The following is a 22,711-nucleotide window of genomic DNA, read 5'->3' on the forward strand; positions in this document are numbered from 1 at the left end:
AATTGCTGAGGATCCCGAAGGTGGATGCAGCCGTCTCAGCGGTAACCAAGACGATATCGGTGGCCAGGGCAGCGGCCCTGAAGGATGTCCAGGATCATAAGCTGGAGGTGCAACTCAAATGGATGTTTGAGGTCTCAGCGCTGAGTCTTCGGGCAGCTGTCTCAGTTTAATGCAAAGGGCCTGTCTCTGGGTTCTGACGTGGATGGTGGAGCGTTGCAGGCCACGTGTCTGGAGGCAGGCATAGCCTATGTGGCAGATGTATGATTTGGTGCGTACGTTGGCTCGCTGTATGGTCTCCTCGGTAGCTGCTCTTAGGCTGCTATATTTACGTAACTGATCGGCCGATTTATCGTCTAAAGTCCAGCTCTATAATCTTCCCTTTAAGGGGAAGCTGTTGTTTGGAGAGGACCTGGATCAGTTGATGAAGGTTGGGCAGAGACAGCGTCGGGCAGGGCACTGGGAGGAGAAAAATCAGCCCAGTGAAAGCCAGGGCTCCCCTCTTCTTCGTAGAAGCTGTAGGAGGCAGATTGTCTAGCTTCTATGAGGAGTGGGAAAAGATTACCTTGGACTGTTGTGTGCTGGAGGTGATACGAGAGGGCTACGCTCTAGATGTTTTGTGTCCGCCTCGGAAGGCCTTTGTGGAGTCCCACATGGTCTCATGTGTCAGCAGAGGCAATGTTGGGGATGCTGCAAAGGCTGCTCGCCGTAAAGGCCATTGTTCCTGTCCTTCTGTAGGAGCAGGGTCAGGGAAGGTATTCCGTTAAATTTGTGGCGCCGAAAAAGGACTCCTCCTTTCAGCCCATTCTCGATTGGCAGAAGGTGAATCTGTTCCTTCGGGTTCTGCGCCTTCGCATGGTGACGCTGCGTACCATGTTGGCAGCAGTTTGCAAAGAAGAATTTCTCGCTTGCCTAGACGGAAGCATACCTGCACATCCCCATTTGGCAGGAACATCAGAAGTTCCAGCTCAGAGCCCTCCCATTCGGCATGGCGATGGCACCCCGCACATTCACCAAGATGATGGTGGTGGCTACAGCTCTTCGCCAGGAGGGAATTTTGGTCCACCCATATCTGGACGATTTGGTTCGAACCAAGTCCAGGGAGGAATGCGAGAAGTCCATCTGAAGAATGGTCATGTTATCAATGTGCAGAAGAATCAGTTGGAGCAGACTCAGTCGCTAGTTTACTTAGGGGCCCACTTCAACACTCAGCGAGGTAGGGTTTTCCTGGCAGCGGACCGGGTGTCAAAGTTGCAGTCTCAGATCAAGCATATTCTTTGTCTGGAAGTGCCTAAAGTGTGGGATTATTTACAGGTTGTGGGGTCCATGGCATCCACGTTGGACTTGGTCCCGTGGACGTTTGCACCCATGAGACCACTGCAACACACGCTGTTGTCCAGGTGGAGTCCCTGCTTGGAGGTGTTTCATCTTCCCTTGCCTCTGCTTTGGGAGTGCAGGTCCAGTATCTTGTCCCAGTTTAGAGAAGGAGATGGATCTGGAGCCTCCGGACTGGGTGGTGGTCTCCATGGACGCAAGCCTCTCCGGCTGGGGAGCGGTGTGCTTGGGCTGATCAGTGCAAGGTCTGTGGTGAACGGAGGAGAAGTTCTGTTCCACCAATCACCTCGAGATGAGGGTGCTCTGAGCCATGGAGGTTTTTCTGCCCCGGTCCAGGGTCATATGGTTTGAGTATACTCTGACAGCATGATGGCTATGGCATACATTAATTGGCAGGGCGGCACGAAGAGTCATGCAGTGGTGTTGGAGGCCCGGAGATTATTTGCCTGGGCGGAGCATCATCTTGAAGGCCTAGCCACATCGCAAGTAGTGGGAGTAGACAATGTGCAGGTGGACTTCCTCAGTAGGCAGCAATTGGATCCTGGGGCGTGGGAGTTGTCCCCGGAAGCGTAGAACCACATCTATACGAGATGGGGGCACTCCCCAATTGGATGTTATGGCGCGACGGCTGGAGCCTCCAGCTTGGGTGACAGTGTCATCTGATGCCAATCTTTTTGTGAGTGCATATTGTCTAATGTCTCAAGGGATCTGGAGTTTTACAGAGTCCATCAATTGGATGGAGTTGAGAGCCATATGGTTGGTGCTCCTGAATTTTGTCCCTTCCCCATCCCTTTCCACTTTTCAGGGTGTGAATTCTCTTGGAAAATGCTATGCAGTAGCATATGTGAATCACCATGAATGAACTAAGAGTTTTCAGGTAGCAGAAGAGGTGGATCTGATCTGCAAGGGTGTGGAAGGGAATGTGAGGGTCATATCAGCTAGTCACGTTGCAGGAGCGGCACTTGTTCTGATATTATTCCTTAACTAGAATGCTCTAGGTCAAGGGGGGAGGAGTTAAGATGGCCGACTAGACTGGTTGTCGGTGAGAGTTGCTCCTTGACGTCTTTTCCTTGGTGGCGAATAATGCCGCATTCTGCGTGAAAGCGCTGGGCTAAGGAGAGCGAAACAGCTGCTGCGACCCAAGCTGTTTCTTTTACAGGCCTGATGAACGCTCACCTGATCCGGAGAGGAGAGGAGTCAGGTGGAGGAGATTCGCTGCAGGGTTCCCGGGAGGAAGAGGAATCCGGGACCCTGCAAGAACTGCAGACATCACTATCCCCGATATTACGTATTGCTCCCGAAAATCCAGCAAAAGCCAGGCTGGTAGAACGACTCCGAGAGGAAGAATGAGGGGCAGGAAGTGAACCCGCTGATTTGGGGATTCACGAGCTGGAGGCCCCACCCGGAAGAGATGGGACTCTGTCCATACTACCCGCCGGCTCGGGAGAAGCAACAAGCGTCGGAGAAGTTCATCCAAGAAGTGCAGAACTACCTGCCCTGGTAAGACCAGAGCATATTACACTAGAAGAAATTTGGCAGGCGATTCAGACTCTGAATGTGAACTTGCGGATGAAAATAAATCCTGTGTTAGACGCTCAAAGAATATTGGAACAGCGGGTAGAGAATATAGAAAAGAATGTGACTGAGAAATGTGAAAATACAGAAATGTTAAAGGAGGAAATTCAGGAAAGTAAAAATCTTTAGTTGAATTTGGTTAAAGAAAATAGAGACTTAACGAATAAAGTGGAAAAACTGGAAAATCTGATAAGGGGTAAAAATTTGCGGATACTGAATTTTCCAAAAGAATCTTTAATATCTGCTAAGGAAGCTATAAAAACAAATATATGCTTCAAACCCTAAAAATATCAGAAAATGCTTTGCCAATAATATCGAAGGCATTTTTTGTACCACCATTTAAAAAAGGCCCCTTAAACCAAGAGGGCCTTTAACCACTTTTACCAGCTTCTCCTCCGGTGAATATATCTGAAATATTGGAGTCAACAAATGAGGAGCTGTTAGTACATTCCGCAATGGTTGTTACTTTCCGTATACAATCAGATAAAGAATGGATCTTGAGACTTTATTTTAGTCATCGATAAGAATTGTTTATGGGATTCAAAATAAGCATATTTCCTGATGTATCAAGAGTTACGCAGAAGAAGAGAAAAGAATTCTTAAATTTAAAAAATAGTGTTCGGAATAGGAGCATTCTATTTAATAAAATTTCCTTGTAAGTGTATCCTGAAGTAACAGGGGAACACACATTTTTTACACCAGAACAGGTATTGGATTTCCTGGCAAATAAAACACCTGGGGACGTAGGCTCAGCATAACTTGGAGAACACCGTAAGAAGCTTGTTATATACGTAAAAAAAAAAAAAAAGAAACCTCTCTGTATAACAGTCTAGTTAGTTTTTCTTCTTGTGTTTTTGGGAATTCTAGTGAGGTTGTGTGTACCTCCCCCCCTCTTAAGTGTGAGGACTTGGAAAGAGTAGATTTCAAATGTTTTGTTAAAGCAAGTAATACCTATATATATATATATATAATTGGTTTTGTGAATTCTCCTTTTCTGTATATGCATTTTGATTATGAATGTATAATTGATGATTAGAAAAATAAAATTAAAAAAAATAAAGAATGATCTAGGTCCAGGAGAATAGAAGTGTCTACGGAAGTGTTTTCCTTGTTTGTGGACAGATAATGGACTCCGGAGATAGACAGGTAATGGAACTGAAGAGGCAAGGACATTTTTTCATTGGCTTTAAGAATTGAAGTCAGCCAGACCAGAGGTCCTGATTTAGACCATTCTGAGGCAGTTTTGATGCAGTTCCAGATGATTAAGAAGTGAGGCTCTTTGACCTGAAGATACGTGCCACATTCAGATAAGTTTTCAGACCCTTATTTACCCTGATGCAGTTTTGATTACAAAACAGCTAATGCTGGAAGAATGCTGTTGCAACATCAACTTTAGTGAACATTGTTTGCATATTGATTTTTAAAGACTTATTTGATACTGTTTTGATGGCACTCACTTGCATATGAGTTCTTGGGGGAAGTTCATTTTTATTTTGAATTGATGTTGAGACTTTATTTGGCACACATGCACTTATACAGTGATTGTCACTATACCTGTACAGAGCAAAAAAATCAATAATTTCAATTGGGGTTAATGATCAAGAAGACCGCTGCTGGTTCTGTTCTAAGCCAGACGAGTCACCAGCTTGCTGAAACCCCTTTTATTCATTTGCTGTCAAGCTTAATTACTTTTGCATTTCTGCAGTTAGTTTATCTACCTTGGCTCTTTTATTGTTTCATCTTTTGAGCACTAATTTTCTTTAACTTGAGTATGAGAACAGATCTGGCAGGGTCCTCCTGATTATGGACTAGCTTCAGTACTTACCTTGCAGTGGCGTAGCTACGGGTGGGCCTGGGTGGGCAGTGGCCCACCCACTTTCCATTCAGGCCCACCTAAATTTCCTTGCAAGACACTGCAGCCAATAAAAGCAGGCAGCATCAGCAGGCACCCAAGGGAGAACAAAAAATAAAATCAGCTGGTGTGTTGCGGCTCCCGGTGTCCCACAGCCCCAGTAATACTTCCCTTTACCTTCTTCCTGCCCCCGCGGGCCAATGGGAAACCTCCTATCTTCTTCCTGCCCCCGTGGGCCAATGGGAAACCTCCTATCTTCTTCCTGCCCCCGTGGGCCAATGGGAAACCTCCTCCCTTCGACCTGCCCCCGCGGGCCAATCGGAAGCCTTCTTCCTGCCAGTGGAAGGAGGAAGCCTCTGATTGGCTGGTGGGGCAGGAAGAAGGGGGTCATCAGGGTGGGAGGAGTGGCAGTGTTCAAGCCACGGGCTGGAAATGCAGGGCAGGGAGGGTGACTGGGGTGTGTGTGAGACAGAGACTGGGCAGGGAGGGTGACTGGGGTGTGTGTGAGACAGAGACTGGGCAGGGAGGGTGACTGGGGTGTGTGTGAGACAGAGACTGGGCAGGGAGGGTGACTGGGGTGTGTGTGAGACAGAGACTGGGCAGGGAGGGTGACTGGGGTGTGTGTGAGACAGAGACTGGGCAGGGAGGGTGACTGGGGTGTGTGTGAGACAGAGACTGGGCAGGGAGGTGACTGGGGTGTGTGTGTGAGAGACAGAACTGCTGCTCCTGGTATGTGCTTTCAAGGGAAAGGAGTAGGAGAGTTGCTGGAGATGGTAAGTAAAAGTGGCATTTTAAGTTTATTTTTCTTGATTGACTGCCATTTTAATTATTGAGTATTATGTGATGTGTCTGCTGTTTTGAAATATTTTATTGATATTTGGACAATGTTTAATAATTTTTATGAGTTTTGTTGGATGTTATTCTGTTCATCAGCTGTTTTGAAACATTTATTAATATAGTTTTACAGTTATTTCTGTGTGGGGCTCTATAGCAGCTTGGCTTGTTCTGTTTTCCTAATAGGAGGTGTATTAGTGTTTAGGACCTGATTTAATATTTGTAGTGTTGCCTTTTCATAGATAGGGTTGTTATATGTTCCATAATGCAGGTGTAACTTTCTGCAGATTAATTTCTGTGCATTATTGCAGATCCTGGGACTGTTAGGTGCTATATTTCTCTTTCCATTTCTCCAGGTTTGCACTGCATGCAGAGTGGCTTTTTTTGGTTTTCCATTCCAGTTTCTATCTCCATATTTATAATGTGTGGTCTTTCTGTACTTTGGTGAAGGTCGGTTCTGTGTGTGTGCCTGAGGTGAGGTATTTTACTAGCATGTAGGCAATTGTATCAATCTTATTTGTGGATGCAGAGTGTATGTTTACATGATGATAGCTTAGTAAATGACAGGGCTGGATAGCCTTTTTCTCCTGTCTACCCAGTTATCCTCTCCACACTGCTAAGGATACATCCCAGCTGTCAGCCAAAGGGTGTGACCACCTTCAAGACATCTCTTTATCCAGAACAGTCTTTTTTTCTGTTCTTCCTTTGTAAAGAAATGGGGATGAATGTCAGGAGCCCCTGGATTCGATTCAGCAAATGTCAGCATCAGAGGAAGACTAAAACTAAATAGTTGAGTCATAGGAAAGGAAAAGAAATCTTCAAAGATATTTATCTGTTTTATTGATACAGATTAATAAGGCATTTGCTCAATTATGGTAAATATTTTGGTACAAATTCAATGATGAAGGAACCCTCTTTCCTATTTTCTTAAACTTATCAAACGCAGTAATTCATGACCATCATAATAGGCATCATTGTGTGGTAAAGTATACCTTTGTCACTCTGCCTTATGCTTAATCATAGGTCAGTCCATATTTTTAAGTGTTTTTGTTGCTTAATTCACCCCAGTGATATACCCCAAATTTCTAGCAATAATCTTGTGTTACATCAATTCAAGGTTACTTTTGTTGAAAATTATGAACCAAACTTATCTGGATAATACAATGTTATTACTTCTTCTTAACCACCATCGACTTTGAGCTTGATGCCCTCAAACTGTCAGCAATATGAGAATTCACTATATTGCTGTTCTATGCCCGACATTGCACAATGTTTCAGACTAGCATCGAGTCCTTCTTCAAGGGCGTAATATATTCCACAGCATGGCGTATCTTGGCGTGGCATCAAGCTCAAAGTCGATGGTGGTTAAGAAGAAGTAATAACATCGTATTATCCAGGTAAGTTTGGTTCATAATTTTCAACATAAGTAACCTTGAATTGATGTAACAAGATTATTGCTAGAAATTTGGAGTATATCACTGGGGTGAATTAAGCAACAAAAACACTTAAAAATATGGACTGACCTATGATTAAGCATAAGGCAGAGTGACAAAGGTATACTTTACCACACAATGATGCCTATTATGATGGTCATGAATTACTGCGTTTGATAAGTTTAAGAAAATAGGAAAGAGGGTTCCTTCATCATTGAATTTGTAATTAGTTTGAACCTAGTTCCATCTTAAAAGTACATTGCCTTTCTGAGCTTTTTTCAAGTAGAAATATTTTGGTACAACATTCCAGAGGGTTTTAAAACATCTCACAGAATACTGTGATGTATGATGAGATATCTGTCTTTATAGTAGACTAGTATATGGTTCTTTGTAAGTTATGAGATACTGCCACTTGAGATCTCTTTAAGTATAATTGAAATGCTTTCATAACTATATATTAGGTTTAGCATTGGTAGCTGCTTGAAGTAATTGAGTTTAAAATATTAAAAGTATAACAGCTGTAGCAGATTATTTAGAAATCTATTGTCAGGTGTGTGTGTGTGAAAGTATTTATCAATAAGAATATGAATTCCATGGCTCAGACTTTTAGTGCCCACCCATGTTAACCTTGGGCCCAGCCAAAAATTCATTTCTGGCTACGCCACTGTTACCTTGTGTCTGGACTGGTTTGGCTGGATGGAGAGAGGAGAAATTTAGGCCTACTTGATAATTTCCTTGAGTCCAGCCAGATCAATCCAGGCCCCTTCCGGACTGCCAGAATGGTTTGTTCTTTTCTGCTGTGGGTATGTATGCGGAGCAGAAATTTGTCTGCAATTCATATTTTATATATAGTTGGTTAACTGCAATTGACCTGTTTCCATAGCTTAGTCTCTCTGGTTGAGGGAACTTCATGTTTGGTCTTCCTGGTTAACCTCTGATTTAAAAAAAAAAAAAAAAATTGGTTTTCCCATCGATAAGCAGGCTGAATTAGCCATGCTGTCTGGAGACATCCTCCAGCGGCCCTGGGAAGGAACTTCTGTCCAAGATCACAGAGCTTTGACTGTTTGTGCCTGTGCGGGTCTTCCCGCGCGATCGTGATTTCTCCTCGGTCTGTCGTCTTCCGCGCTGCTAGCTGCATGCGGAACTCTTCTCAGATTTTTTCACGGAAGTGAATCACTCAAACAGCACTTGTAAGTGCTACCATGGCACCCAGGCCGCCTGGATTTAAATACTGCCAATGCGGCAAGGTTATGTTCATCACAGATGGGCATAACTATTGCTACATCTGCCAGGGCCCTGAACATATGCATGGGATCCTATATATTGGGTGACATCTGTAAACTTGTTCTCTGCCTCCATCTGCTAGTATTGGAACATAAACCCATGCATCTGGACTCAAGGACAGGAAATTATCAGGTAAGCCTAAATTTCTCCTTTCCATAGAAAGATGTGTGTTCTTTCTGATTAAGGCTGTATGTCTTTACAGACAAGGCCTTAAAGGTAACTTAAAAACTATATAAGAATACAGGATATTTGTTTTAAAATGTAGGAACATTTTAAGCTCAAACACAAAATAACTCTGTGAAAGTTTCTTTGCACATTACCACACAATGCAGTTGTAAATTGTTCCCCTTTCCCCACACTGTTACTCACAATTAACACACAAATATACCTGAACAGGTGGCAGAAAGGGCACCCAAGTATATTCAGCCTCTGCTATCTTTTCTGTCCTTTCACTAAATCCTTTAACTTTTAAAACACACTGACCTTCTAATCCAAGCTATAATTTGTACGTAGGTGCAAGCAGCATCAACTCAAGCTCATTTTCAGTTGACTTTATAAAGAGATGAATGGAAAGACTCATGAAAATTTGTCACCAGTGTATTTGGTTAACTCAGTAAAAATGTGTAACCTGCAGCTTTGTCTACTGATCTTTATTTCTACTTGTTTGCATCATCCTGTAATGCTTTGGAATGGAAAAGGAAGCTCTACTGAAAATCTGGCCGCCTGTGCTACCAGTTTGCAGTTTCAGACTTGCACACTAAAGCTTGTACATCTTCCATTTTTCAGCTGGAAAAACTACTGGGAGACCTTCTTCATTGTTTGCAATCTTGCTATACTGGGACTTATGACAGTGAACTGCTGGATGACTTGTCTTCATTACTTTGTGTTATATTTCCTCATAAGAGCAAACAGATCCGCAATCAAACCATTCAGTTCTGGAATGCAACATTTGCTAAAGCTGCAGTGCTAAGATATCATGAAGAACTTAGGTATGACACCATTTAATCTATATTTATAGTATTGTAATGAAGATTTGAATATGCACCCTCTTGTGTTTCAAAATGAGTTTTGCTCTATATATGTCATAGATGTATAACTTCATCATGATGTTAAAATTTTAGATGTCACCAAATCTATACTGCAGTGGGGCAATTGAGTCAGCAAGAATTTTTTCAAGTATACTCATACAACTGACTGAAGCAAAAGATTTCATTTGCTGAGTAACCATATTAAAACTTTTTGTATTATAAGGGTACAAAATATTTTGCAATGCTTAATTTGTAAACACAATTACTTCATTTGGAACCATAATTAGAGACAGTTGACTTTTAAAAATAGCAGAACCAATGTTTTTCTCTTTATCTATTTGATTTTTTTTTTTTAAACTGGCAACAAATTATTTGTCAGCACAGAGTGATTGTCAAGGTCCTTTTGGTGATTTTGAAATGAGAAGCATATTCTAATCTTTTTTTTTCACCCTCCCTTCCCCCACCCCAACCACCACCACCAGGTTGTGGGCAGTCCCAGTACCTCTTATAGAATGAGAGATGGAAAGTGAGAAGTCCTTTTTTTAGACTAAACTCTTCAGTTCCACTGAAATGCTAGCAAAACTTACTCCTACAGCATTTATTATACTGTCCTCTCCAAAAAGCAAAATATCACCTCTGTGACATGCCTGTACTCTGGCTTATGGGGCTGATGTTATGTACTGCAGTCCAGGTCAGAAGCAATTCAGTATCCCAACTTTATACTGCTAGCTAAAAAAAATAATTAGTTTTAATACATGCTACTTGCTATGTTACTATTTATCAATGAATAAGCATAAGAACATAAGAAATTGGAATGCTGGGTCAGACCAAGGGTCCATCAAGCCCAGCATCCTGTTTCCAACACAGGCCAAAACCAGGCCACAAGAACCTGGCAATTACCCAAACACTAAGAATTACCCATGCTACTGATGCTATTAATAGCAGTGGCTATTCCCTAAGTATAATTTCCTAGCGTGTAGCAGATGGACTCATTACAAATGGGTATAGTGTGCTCGTGCTAGCAGTTGGAGATGGATCTGACGTCAGCACGTGGTACATATACCCCTGCAGGAAGTGCAGGCGCTCAGTAATTTCCGTCTCCAAAGCAGTTTGGAGCTACCTCACGCTCGCTGAGCGGTTTTCCAAATTCTAACGACTAAATTCATAGAAGTCCTACTTGAAGACGAGCCCTGCACTCCGGTGATACCATTGGGTCCCTCCCCCAGTTGAGTTTCCCGAGGTGATTTCCGTGGTCCCTCGGAGGTACGAGCCTCGGTCCGGTGGCCGATTCGCGGCAGGGACCTAGCCCCCGAGTGAGAAGGGCTCGGGCGTAGCATAGAGGCAGCCTCGGTCCTGATCCGTTCGCGGTGAGGACTTGGCCCCCGAGCGAGATGAGTTCGGGCGCGGCCTAGAGGCAGCGGGTGCACTTCCTTCAGCGTGGCGGTGACGGTAATCACCCTCTCCCCCCGCAGCCAGAGACCACCCGGGTCGCAGCCAGGAAGCGCCGAAGATCAGGTTAAGGCGTACATCTTTACTTTGCTGGTCTCCGAGGAAGCGAGGATTAGCGGGGTCTGCCTGCGTGGCAGCCCGCCTAGGAGGTCGCCATTTTGCCTGCCTGCTCGCCGTCACATCTGCCCTGGTTTGCCGCCTCGCCCTAGCGCTCAGACCAGACTCAGCGCACAGGTGACGGGCGCGTATGTTAGGCGCCCGAAAATAATTGGGGGCACGTTGCTAGGCACACGCTGCTAGGCGCACGCTGATAAGCGCACGTTGATAGGCGCACATCTTCGCGCATATTACAAAGCGCATAGAGATAACAGACACGATGGAGCGTATGAGAGCCCATGCGTCCGCAGAGCTGGCGCCTCCAGAATCAGGCATAAGAGCTCTAGGCCTCTGCTCAGCATGCCACCTCAGAGCCACACAGAGCGAGGAAGCAGACTCCCTATGTGCCCAATGTGAGGAGGCCCTGGGAGTTCCAGGCCAGGGCCGGTCCCAGCCCAGCGTAATTGCTAGTTCCTCAGGGAACACCCCGGACCTAGCAGGCCGCGGTGAGCAGCCAGGGAACCCTAGAGACCTGGTGCCCCTAAGGCTAGAACCTGCTTCGCTCTCATGGGTGGAATTATTCAAGGGGATTCACGCCTTTGTCAAGATGCAGTCTGATCCCCGAACGGACCCATACATACCGGATGACCCTACCCCTGGACCCTCAAGACCTAGGCAAGACCACCCGGAAGCCCCACTTATAGGGATTCAGATTGCTCTGTGGAAGAAGAAGAGCTCCCCGATGAGGGAGAACTTCCCTCGGGGATAGAGCCGTATCGAACCATGAGACGCTTCTTTCTTAAGAAGGATCTCCCAGACCTGGTCTCTCAATGCCTGTCAGAGCTGGCTATCCCGGGCCACGGCACCCCAGGGGAACCTAGGATGAACCCCCTGCTGGAAGGCCTTCGTCAAACGGCCCACCACTTCCCCCTCCTACAAGCAGCACAGCAGCTAATCGATCTCGAGTGGAATGCGCCGGAGGCCTCATTCAGAGGGGGTCGGGCCTCGTCTGGCATGTACCCCCTGGACCCGGCAACCAAGGAGCTGCTGGCGTGCCCCAAGGTAGACGCCATAGTTTGCGCAATTGTGAAGCGCACCACCATTCCGGTGGAGGGAGGGGCGGCCCTCAAGGATGCACATGACCGGCGCATGGACGCTATTCTGAAACAAGCCTTTGAGGTGGCAGCCATGTCCCTATGAATTGCGACCTGCTGCACCGTGGTGACGCGTTCCTGTTTATCACAAGCCAGGAATAACACCCCGGGAGAAGAAATGGAATCAGCCCTCTCGTTCCTCACTGACGCTGCCTCCGACCTAGTCCGTACGGCAGCCAAGGGAGTGTCATCCTCAGTGGCAGCCAGGAGACAGCTCTGGCTACGAAATTGGTCGGCCGACTCCTCCTCCAAGACGCGCCTTACAAGAATGCCCTTTAAGGGATCCCTCCTGTTCGGCAGTGACCTCGAGAAACTGGCTAACAAATGGGGCACCTCTCCATTGCCCCATCTACCAGAAGACAAGTCGAGGAGGAACCAGCGCCCTTTTCCTAGGCCGTCCAGAGGTAGAAGCTCTCAACGCTTCAACCCTTACAGTACTCGCTACCAAGTACCTCGTTCTCAGACCAGGAACCAGTCCTTTCGGACCAGGCACAGCAAGCGGGGAACCGGCTCGGGTTTGGGTCCCGGCCGCACCCCACAATGAGAATCAGCCGACCCATCTGGGGGAAGAAGCCATAGGGGGCAGGCTAACCTTATTCTACCGCAGGTGGGTCGAGATTACTTCGGACCAGTGGGTCCTCTCCATTGTCCGGGAAGGGTATTACCTGGACTACTTCACCTCCCTCCGGACAAGTTTGTGGAGTCTCCTTGTCCACCCCTCAAGAGGGCGGCGCTGGAAGCTACCTTGGGAAGGCTCCTGTCCCTAAATGCCATAATCCCAGTGCCTGCATGGGAGATAAATTCTGGGCATTACTCCATTTATTTCATCGTGCCCAAGAAGGGGGGCACCTTCAGACCCGTCCTGGACCTCAAGTCGGTCAACCGGCACTTAAGGGTCCCAGGATTTCACATGGAAACTCTGCGGTCAGTCCGAAGTGCCATACAGCCAGGGGAGTATCTCACATCCCTGGATCTGTCAGAAGCTTACTTGCATATCACAATCCATCGGGATCATCAGCGCTACTTACGCTTCAAAGTCCTGGGACAACATTTTCAGTTCCGGGCTCTACCCTTCGGGTTAGCCACCACGCCACGGACCTTTACCAAGGTAATAGTAGTGGTGGCGGCGTCACTCAGGAAGGAAGGAATTCTCGTCCATCCCTACCTAGAAGATTGGCTGATCAGGGCAAAGTCACCGGAGGAGAGCCACCAGGCAACCAACAGAGTTATATTTATTTTATTTTATTTATTTTAGTTTTTTCTATACCGGCATTCGTGAGAGTATCACATCATGCCGGTTTACAATAAACAGTGGAGTGATAAAAGGTACAGTGAACGAAATAAATAACAAGTGCTAAACAAAGAGATAGTTACAATAAAACAGGGATAAGTACAACTAGGAGCAAGAAGAAAAATGATAGGAACTTTAACATAGTATATTAACCGCAGTATGACTGGGTACATTACGAAGAGTTATGTGATTTACAATGGCTTGTTCATTTGAACTAATTGCAGTTTTTTACATAAGGGTAGTGATCAGAAGTATTGGTTTTCTGCAAATGGGTAGTGCTTGGAGGTTGGTTATAGGTGAGTTAAGAGTTTAATCAGAGTCTTGGAAGGCTTTTTTGAATAGCCACGTTTTGAGTCTTTTCCTGAATGTTGGGAGGCAAGGTTCCTGCCTTAGCTCCGTTGGGATGGAGTTCCAAAGAGGAGGTCCTGCTGTGGAGAATGCCCTGTCTCTGAGAGTTATGTGAAGGGTGGTTTTGGAATGAGGTACCTGAAGAGAATCTTTATGGTGCTCTCTTATGGGTCTGGAGGATGTATGTTTTTTGAGAGGGATTTGTAGGTTGAGCGGAGCGATTTGTTGGATAGCTTTGTATATTGTGGTGATGGACTTATATAGTATTCTGTAATGAATCGGCAGCCAGTGTAAGTCTCTGAGGATTGGGGAGATGTGATCTCTTCTCCGTGTATTTGTCAGAATTCTGGCTGCCGTGTTTTGAACCATCTGAAGAGGTTTAGTATGTGATGATGGGATGCCTAATAATAAGGAGTTGCAATAGTCTAACTTGGAGAAGATTATTGCTTGTAAGATTGTCCTGTAGTCATGGTTGTGGAACAGTGGTTTTATTCGTTTTAGGACATGCAGTTTATGAAAGCAGTCCTTGGTGGTTTGGTTTATAAAAGCTTTTAGGTTTAGCCGATTGTCGATGATAGCTCCCAGATCTCTCACTTGGGCTGTTTGTAATTTTGCTGAAGGATTTGTGGGGGGGTAGCTGTTCTCAGAGGATATGAGAAGGAGTTCAGTTTTTGAGGAATTTAGGATTAAATTCAGACTGGAGAGGAGAGAGTTGATTTCTCAAAGGCATGTTTCCCATAGGTCTAGGGTTTTTTTTGATGGATTCTTTGATGGGTATCACAATCTGGACATATCTCTCCTGGAAAGCCTAGGATGGGTAGTCAACACAAACAAGAGTTCCCTACAGCCTTCGCAGTCGCTGGAATACCTAGGAGTCCGATTCGACACCCAGGGAGACAAAGTCAGCCTGACCTCCAAGAGGAAAGTAAAACTCCGGAATCATTTGCAGACTTTGCTGAGCGCCACCCGGCCCACAGCTTGGGATTACCTACAGGTCCTCGGCCTAATGGCCTCCACTCTGGAAGTGGTACCATGGGCGCGGGCTCATATGAGACCGTTACAACGCGCCCTTCTATCTCGGTGGAGCCCACGATTACAGAACTACACCATGCATCTACCTCTACCGGCCAGAGTACGGCATCAGTTACGGTGGTGGCTGCAGCCCGGCCACATGAGCCGGGGGTCAAAAATGTCCTCTCCAACCTGGACCCTGCTCACTACAGATGCCAGCCTGAGCGGCTGTGGAGCACACTGCGAAGAACTAACCGCCTAAGGGCGGTGGAACAGAGAAGAGTCGGGGTGGAACATCAACAGACTAGAGGCACGGGCAGTCAGAATAGCATGCCTGCGATTTGCCCACAGACTTCGCAACAGAGCAGTCAGAGTGATGTCGGACAATGCCACCACGGTGGCAAAGATCAACCGACAGGGCGGAACCAGAAGCCAACAGGTATCCTTAGAAATAGCCCCCCTGATGGCGTGGGCGGAAGCAAGTCTCCAGGACATCTCCGCCGTCCACATCGCCGGGAAGGACAATGCCACGGCAGACTTCCTCAGCAGAGAAAGCCTAAACCCGGGGGAATGGCAGCTGTCGTCCACGGCCTTCCAGATGATCACGGATCAGTGGGGGACGCCGGGCATGGACCTACTAGCGGACAGGTCCAACGCTCAAGTACCCAGATATTTCAGTCGCAGGCGAGATCCTCTATCCCAGGGGATCGACGCCCTGGTACAGCCATGGCCTCAGGAGATCCTGCTATATGCCTTTCCCCCATGGCCCCTGCTGGGTGCCATTATACACAAGATTCAGCGGCACAGAGGCCTAGTTCTTCTGGTGGCCCCGGACTGGCCAAGAAGACCCTGGTATGCAGACATGAGAAGACTACTGGCAGGGGATCCTCTACCCCTGCCTCCTCACAGGGACCTGCTGCGGCAAGGTCCCATCCTCCACGAGGATCCAGCTCAAGTCTCTCTTACGGTCTGGCCATTGAGAGGGCTAGACTGAAGAAAAAGGGATACTCGGGGCTGGTAACAGATACACTCCTCCTTGCACGCAAGTTCTCCACATCACTAACTTATATAAGGATCTGGAGAGTATTTGAAGCCTGGTGCAAAACTCGCAGCACCAATCCACATGCCGCTAAAATCCCCATCATTTTGGATTTCCTGCAAGATGGGCTCCAGAAGGGTCTGTCCCTAAATTCAATCAAGTTTCAGGTGGCAGCGCTATCCTGCTACGGCCCCAGGAGTGACAGCAACAGCATTGCCACACACCCAGTTGTTTCACGTTTCCTGAAAGGAGTCAAACACATTCGCCTGCCACTGAAGTGGCCAGTGCCCCTGTGGAACCTCAACCTAGTTTTGGAATTTCTAGCGGGACCTGCCTTCAGACCCCTCCGAGGCCTGTCCCTCCGTTTGTTAACCTTGAAGATGGTGTTCTTGCTGGCCGTGTGTTCAGCACGCCGCATCTCAGAGCTACAAGCACTGTCCTGCCGCGATCCGTTTCTCAGGATCACCCCAGGGGCTATCCATCTTCGCACGGTTCCTTCCTTCTTACCCAAAGTAGTCTTGCACTTCCACCTCAACCAAACCATATCCTTGCCAACCACGGAAGGTTTGAAGAAGTCGGAAGAAGGTCGAATACTGCGCCATCTCGACATCGGCAGGCTGCTGTCCAGATACCTGGAAATGTCGGAAGCAGTACGAAAGACGGACCGTCTGTTCGTCCTTCACAGTGGGAAGAGGCAAGGTGAAGCGGCCTCACGGGCGACTATTGCCCGCTGGATCAAAGAAGTTATCAAGGCGGCCTATGTAGAAGTGGGAAAACCACCGCCTCTACGGGTCAAGGCTCACTCTACCAGAGTACAAGCGGCGGCCTGGGCAGAAACTAGGATGCTGTCGCCTGCGGAGATACGCAGAGCGGCAACGTGGTCCTCCATCCATACCTTCTCCAGATTCTACCGTCTGGATGTCCAGGCCAGGGAGGACACAGCATTTGCAAGGGCAATCCTAAACGGACCTCGGGCAGCCTCCCACCCAGTCCGGGAGTAGCTTTTGTACATCCCATTTGTAATGAGTCCATCTGCCACACGCTAGGAAATGGAGAGATTACTTACCTGATAATCGCGTTTTCCTTAGTGTAGGCAGATGGACTCAGCATCCCACCCGGCTGCCGACATATTATATATATATATATATATATATATATATATATATATATATATATAGGGATTCACTGTTCCAAGGTAAGCTATCTTTCCTTACATTGGGCATCCACCCTGCCGGGTGTCGACGCCTTCCAGTTGAGAACACTGGCGGTCTCCAGCTACTGTCAATCGGTCAGGTTAATCATGTTCAGTTAATTGATCGGTCAGTCACACATATATCCATAAAGCTTTTGCAAGGAAGATTACTGAGCGCCTGCACTTCCTGCAGGGGTATATGTATCACGTGCTGACGTCAGATCCGTCTCCAACTGCTAGCACGAGCACACACTATATCCATTTGTAATGAGTCCATCTGCCTACACTAAGGAAAACGAGATTATCAGGTAAGTAATCTCTCCATTGATTAATAGCCATTAATGGACGTCTCCTCCAAGAACTTATCCAAACCTTTTTTGAACCCAGCTACACTAACTGCACTAACCACATCCTCTAGCAACAAATTCCAGAGCTTTATTGTGCGTTGAGTGAAAAAGAATTTTCTCCGATTAGTCTTAAATGTGTTACTTGCTAACTTCATGGAATGCCCCCTAGTCCTTCTCTTATTCGAAAGTGTAAATAACCGAGTCACATCTACCCGTTCAAGACCTCTCATGATCTTAAAGACCTCTATCATATCCCCCCTCAGCCGTCTCTTCTCCAAGCTGAACAGCCCTAACCTCTTCAGCCTTTCTTCATAGGGGAGCTGTTCCATCCCGTTTATCATTTTGGTTGCCCTTCTCTGTACCTCCTCCATCGCAACTATATCATTTTTGAGATGCGGCGACCAGAATTGTACACAGTATTCAAGGTGCGGTCTCGCCAAGGAGCGATACAGAGGCATTATGACATTTTCCGTTGTATTAACCATTCCCTTCCTAATAATTCCTAACATTCTATTTGCGTTTTTGGCTGCTGCAGCACACTGAGCCGACAATTTTAAATTTCCTAGCGTGTAGCCAGATGGACTCAGAACAAATGGGTATAGTGTGCTCGTGCTAGCAGTTGGAGACTGATCTGACGTCAGCACCGGTACATATACCCCCACAGGAAGTGAAGCAACTCAGTAATTTCCGTCTCCAAAGCAATTTGGAGAGCCTGCATGCTCGCAGAGCGTGTTTTCCAATACTACTTTCTATTTTTCTACTTTCTATATTCTACTTACTAAATTTCTACAGGAACATCGAGCCCCGCACTCCTGCGGTGATACCCTCGGGTCCCTCCCCCAGTTGAGTTTCCCTGGGTGATTTCTGCGATCCCTCGGAGGTTTAGGCCTCCGTCCGGTGGCCGAATCGCGGCAGGGATCTAGCCCCCGAGCGAGAAGGGCTTGGGTCGGGCTGAGAGGCGCCTCGGTCCCGGCGTGGACCTAGAGGCAGCGGGTGCATTTCCTGAAGCGCGGCGGTGAAGGTATTTCCCCTCCCCCCCGCAGCCGGAGACCGCCCGGGTTCCAACCGGGAAGCGCCGAGGATCAGGTAAGGCGTATATCTCTTACTTTTGGTCTCCGAGGTACGATGATCGGCGGCGTTGCCTGTATGCGGCACGCCGGGGAGGTCGCCATTTTGTCGGCCTTGTTCAGGTATTGAGCGCCCATGATAGGCGCCTGTATATGACTAAGTGCATATTATTGAGCGCATATTGTATATCATTGAGCGTATATCGCTGACCGCATATTATTGAGCGCATATTGGATATCATTGAGCGTATATTGCTGACCGCATACTATTGAGTGCATATTGGATATCATTAAGCGTATATTGCTGACCGCATATTATTGAGCACATATTGTATGTTATTGAGCGTATATTGCTGCCGCATATTATTGAGTGCATATTGTATTGAGCGTATATTGCTGCCGCATATTATTGAGCACATACTGTATGTTATTGAGCGTATATTGCTGCCGCATATTAAGCGCATATTGTATTGAGCGTATATTGCCGCCGCATATTAAGCACATATTGTATATTGCTGCCGCATATTATTAAGCGCATATTGTATATTGCTGCCACATATTATTGAGCGCATATTGTATTGACCGTATATTGCTGTCGCATATTATTGAGCGCATATTGTATTGAGCGTATATTGCTGCCGCATATTATTAAGCGCATATTCTTAGCGCTACATTCACAAGCCGCGATGGAACATTCGAACGCTCCTGCGGCGGCGCCTCCTGATTCCGGCGTAAAAGCTCTTGGCCTCTGCTCAGCATGCCAGCTTAGAGCCATGCACAGCGAGGAGCCAGACTCCCTTTGTGCCCAATGTGAGGAGGCAGTGGGAGCCTCGGGCCAGGACCAGTCTCAACCGAGGTTTGCTGACAGTTCCCCAGGGGCCACCCCGGATCTAGCGGGCAGTCTCGACCAATCTGGGGCCCCGGGGGACCTGGGACCCAGACGACTAGAGACCGCTTCCATTTCCAGGGTGGATCTCTTTAAGGGGATCCATGCCTTTGTACAGATGCAATCAGCTTCCCGTCCAGGCCCTGCTGCTGCTCCGGCTGATCCTGCCCCTGGACCTTCGCGCCCTTATCGTGGGCACCCGCCTCCAGGCAGTCCAGTTCAGGCGGACCCTGATGTCTCAGAGGACGAGTCCGAACCCCCCGAGGAGGGGGAACTTCCCTCGGGGATTGAGCCATATCGAACCATGAGGCGGTTCTTTCCCAAGGAAGATCTCTCCGACCTGGTTTCTCAGTGCCTGGCGGAGTTGGCGATTACAGGTCCCAGCACTACGGTGCCCTCTACGCAGAACCCTCTGCTGGAAGGTCTTCGTCCTACAGCCCGCCATTTTTCCTTCTTGCAAGCAGCACAGCAACTGATAGATTTGGAATGGGCTGCACCAGCGGACTCATTCAAAGGGGGTCGGGCCCTGTCGGGCATGTACCCCCTGGAACCGGCAATCAAGGAGATGCTGGCGTGCCCTCAGGTGGACGCCTTGGTTAGCGCTGTGGTCAAGTGCACTACCATTCCAGTTGAGGGGGGGGTAGCCCTCAAGGAGCCTCACGACCGGCGACTGGACGCCATCCTGAAACAGACCTTTGAGGTGGCAGCTCTATCTTTGCGAATCGCAACCTGCTGCACAGTGGTGACGCTTTCCTGTTTATCACAGGTCAGGAACAATGCTCCGGCAGCAGACATGGAGTCAGCTCTCTCGTTTCTCACGGATGCCGCATCCAACCTAGTCCGTACGACAGCAAAGGGGGTCTCATCCTCTGTAGCTGCCAGGAGGCAGCTCTGGATACGGAACTGGTCAGCAGACGCTCCCTCGAAGACACGCCTCACCAGAATGCCCTTTAGGGGTTCTTTCCTGTTCGGCAGCGACCTAGATAAACTGGCCAGTACATAGGGCGCCTCTCCAGTACCTCGACTGCCGGAAGATAGGTTCAAAAGGAACCAGCGCGCCTTTCCAAGGCCCTCCAGAGGTAGAAGCTCCCAACGCTTCACTCCCTATAGGAGTCGCTACCAGGCACCTCGTCCTCAGGCCAGGAACCAGTCCTTTCGGACCAAGCAGCATAAGAGGGGAGCCGGCTTGGGTTCACGTCCCGGCCGTGCCTCCCAATGAGAATCAGCCGATCCATCTGGGGGACGGAGCCATAGGGGGCAGGTTAACCCTCTTCTACCCCAGATGGGTTGAGATTACGTCGGATCAGTGGGTCCTCGCCATCATCCGAGAGGGGTATTTTCTGGACTTCCATCATCTCCCTCCGGACAGGTTTGTGGAGTCTTCGTGTCCAATACACAAGACGGCGGCATTGGAAGCTACCCTGGCGAGACTCCTGTCCTTGAAAGCCATAATCCCAGTACCTGCATGGGAAATGGATTCTGGGCACTATTCCATTTATTTCATGGTACCCAAGAAAGAGGGCACTTTCCGGCCCGTACTGGACCTCAAGTCAGTCAATCGATACTTAAGGGTCCCAGGGTTTCGAATGGAAACTCTGCGCTCAGTCAAGACCGCAGTACAGCCAGGAGAGTTCCTCACGGCCTTAGACTTGTCAGAAGCCTACCTGCATATCCCGATCCATCCGGATCATCAGCGCTACCTACGCTTCAAAGTTCTGGGACGCCACTTCCAATTCCGGGCTTTGCCCTTCGGGTTAGCCACGGCGCCGCGGACCTTCACCAAGGTGAACGTAGTGGTAGCAGCGGCGCTCAGACGGGAAGGAATCCTTGTCCATCCCTACCTAGACAATTGGCTGATCAGGGCGAAATCACGAGAGGAGAGCCATCGGGCAACCAACAGAGTGATCGCCCTTCTGGAAAGCCTAGGATGGGTAGTCAACCTCAACAAGAGTTGCCTACAGCCTTCCCAATCACTGGAATACCTGGGAATCCAGTTCGACACCCAGGCAGACAGTCAGTCTCCCTACCAAGAGAAGGTTAAAACTTCAGACGCATCTCCGGTCCTTGATGGGAGCCAGCCGGCCCATAGCTTGTGATTATCTGCAGGTTCTCGGCCTCATGGCATCCACCCTGGAAGTGGTACCCTGGGCAAGGGCCCATATGAGACCTCTACAACGCTCCCTGCTCTCTCGCTGGAGCCCCCGCTTCCGGAATTATTACGTGCATCTACCTCTGCCAGCCAGAGTGCGGACCCAGTTACGGTGGTGGTTGCAGTCCAACCACACGAGCAGGGGGTCGAAGATGTCCTCCCCCACGTAGATTCTGCTCACCACAGATGCCAGCCTGAGCGGATGGGGAGCATACTGTGAAGAACTCACCTCCCAAGGGCAGTGGAACAGAGAAGAGTCAGGGTGGAACATCAACCGTCTAGAGGCACGGGCAGTCTGGTTAGCCTGCCTGCAATTTGCTCACAGATTGAAGAACAGAGCAGTCAGAGTGATGTCCGACTACGCCACCACGGTGGCATACATCAACCGTCAGGGTGGAACCAGAAGCCGACAGGTGTCCCTAGAGATAGCCCCGCTGATGGCTTGGGCAGAGGCGAATCTTCAGGACATTTCCGCCGTCCACATTGCCGGGAAGGAAAACACCACGGCAGACTTCCTCAGCAGAGAAAGCCTAAATCCGGGGGAATGGCAGCTGTCGCCCACAGCCTTCCAGATGATTGTGGATCAGTGGGGGATTCCGGACATGGACCTATTAGCGGACAGGTCCAATGCTCAAGTACCCAGATACTTCAGCCGCAAGCGAGATCCGTTCTCTCACGGGATCGACGCCCTGGTTCAGCCATGGCCTCCCGGGACCCTGCTATACGCTTTTCCTCCGTGGCCTCTGCTGGGCACCCTTATCCGCAAGATTCAGAAGCACCGGGGCCTAGTTCTTCTAGTGGCACCAGACTGGCCAAGAAGACCCTGGTACGCGGACATGAGAAGACTACTGGCAGGGGAGCCCCTTCCCCTGCCTCCTCTCAGGGACCTGCTACGTCAAGGTCCCATCCTCCACGAGCATCCGGCTCAATTCTCTCTTACGGTCTGGCCATTGAGAGGGCTAGGCTGAAGAAAAGAGGTTACTCGGATAGATAGATACTCTCCTCCGAGCTCGCAAGTTTTCCACATCCCTCACCTATGTAAGGATCTGGAGAGTATTTGAAGCCTGGTGCGACACTCATGGCACCAATCCACATGCGACCACAATCCCTATTGTTTTGGATTTCCTGCAGGATGGACTTCAGAAGGGTCTCTCCCTCAGCTCCATCAAGGTTCAGGTGGCGGCGCTGTCTTGCTACGGTCCCAGGAGGGACGGCAAGACCATTGCACGCACCCAGATGTTTCTCGCTTCCTGAAAGGAGTCAAGCACATTCGTCCGCCACTGAAGTGGCCAGTGCCCCTGTGGAACCTCAACCTTGTTTTGGATTTCCTCGCGGGATCCACCT

The 22,711-nt window shown here is 48.4% G+C and overlaps 1 protein-coding gene across 3 annotated transcripts in view; it reads left to right on the forward strand.

Annotated features, from left to right (window-relative positions):
• The window catches only part of RIF1 (replication timing regulatory factor 1), a 438,203-nt gene that overhangs the window by 230,397 nt on the left and 185,095 nt on the right, over positions 1-22,711 (forward strand). For all 3 annotated transcript variants that reach the window (XM_029605462.1, XM_029605460.1, XM_029605461.1), the window contains exon 24: positions 9,097-9,299. In XM_029605462.1, coding sequence (XP_029461322.1) covers positions 9,097-9,299 — 203 coding nt within the window. The remainder of the gene's footprint in view (positions 1-9,096; positions 9,300-22,711) is intronic.

This window comes from Rhinatrema bivittatum, chromosome 6 (genome assembly GCF_901001135.1).
Source record: "Rhinatrema bivittatum chromosome 6, aRhiBiv1.1, whole genome shotgun sequence".
NCBI classification, from domain to species: Eukaryota; Metazoa; Chordata; class Amphibia; order Gymnophiona; family Rhinatrematidae; genus Rhinatrema; species Rhinatrema bivittatum.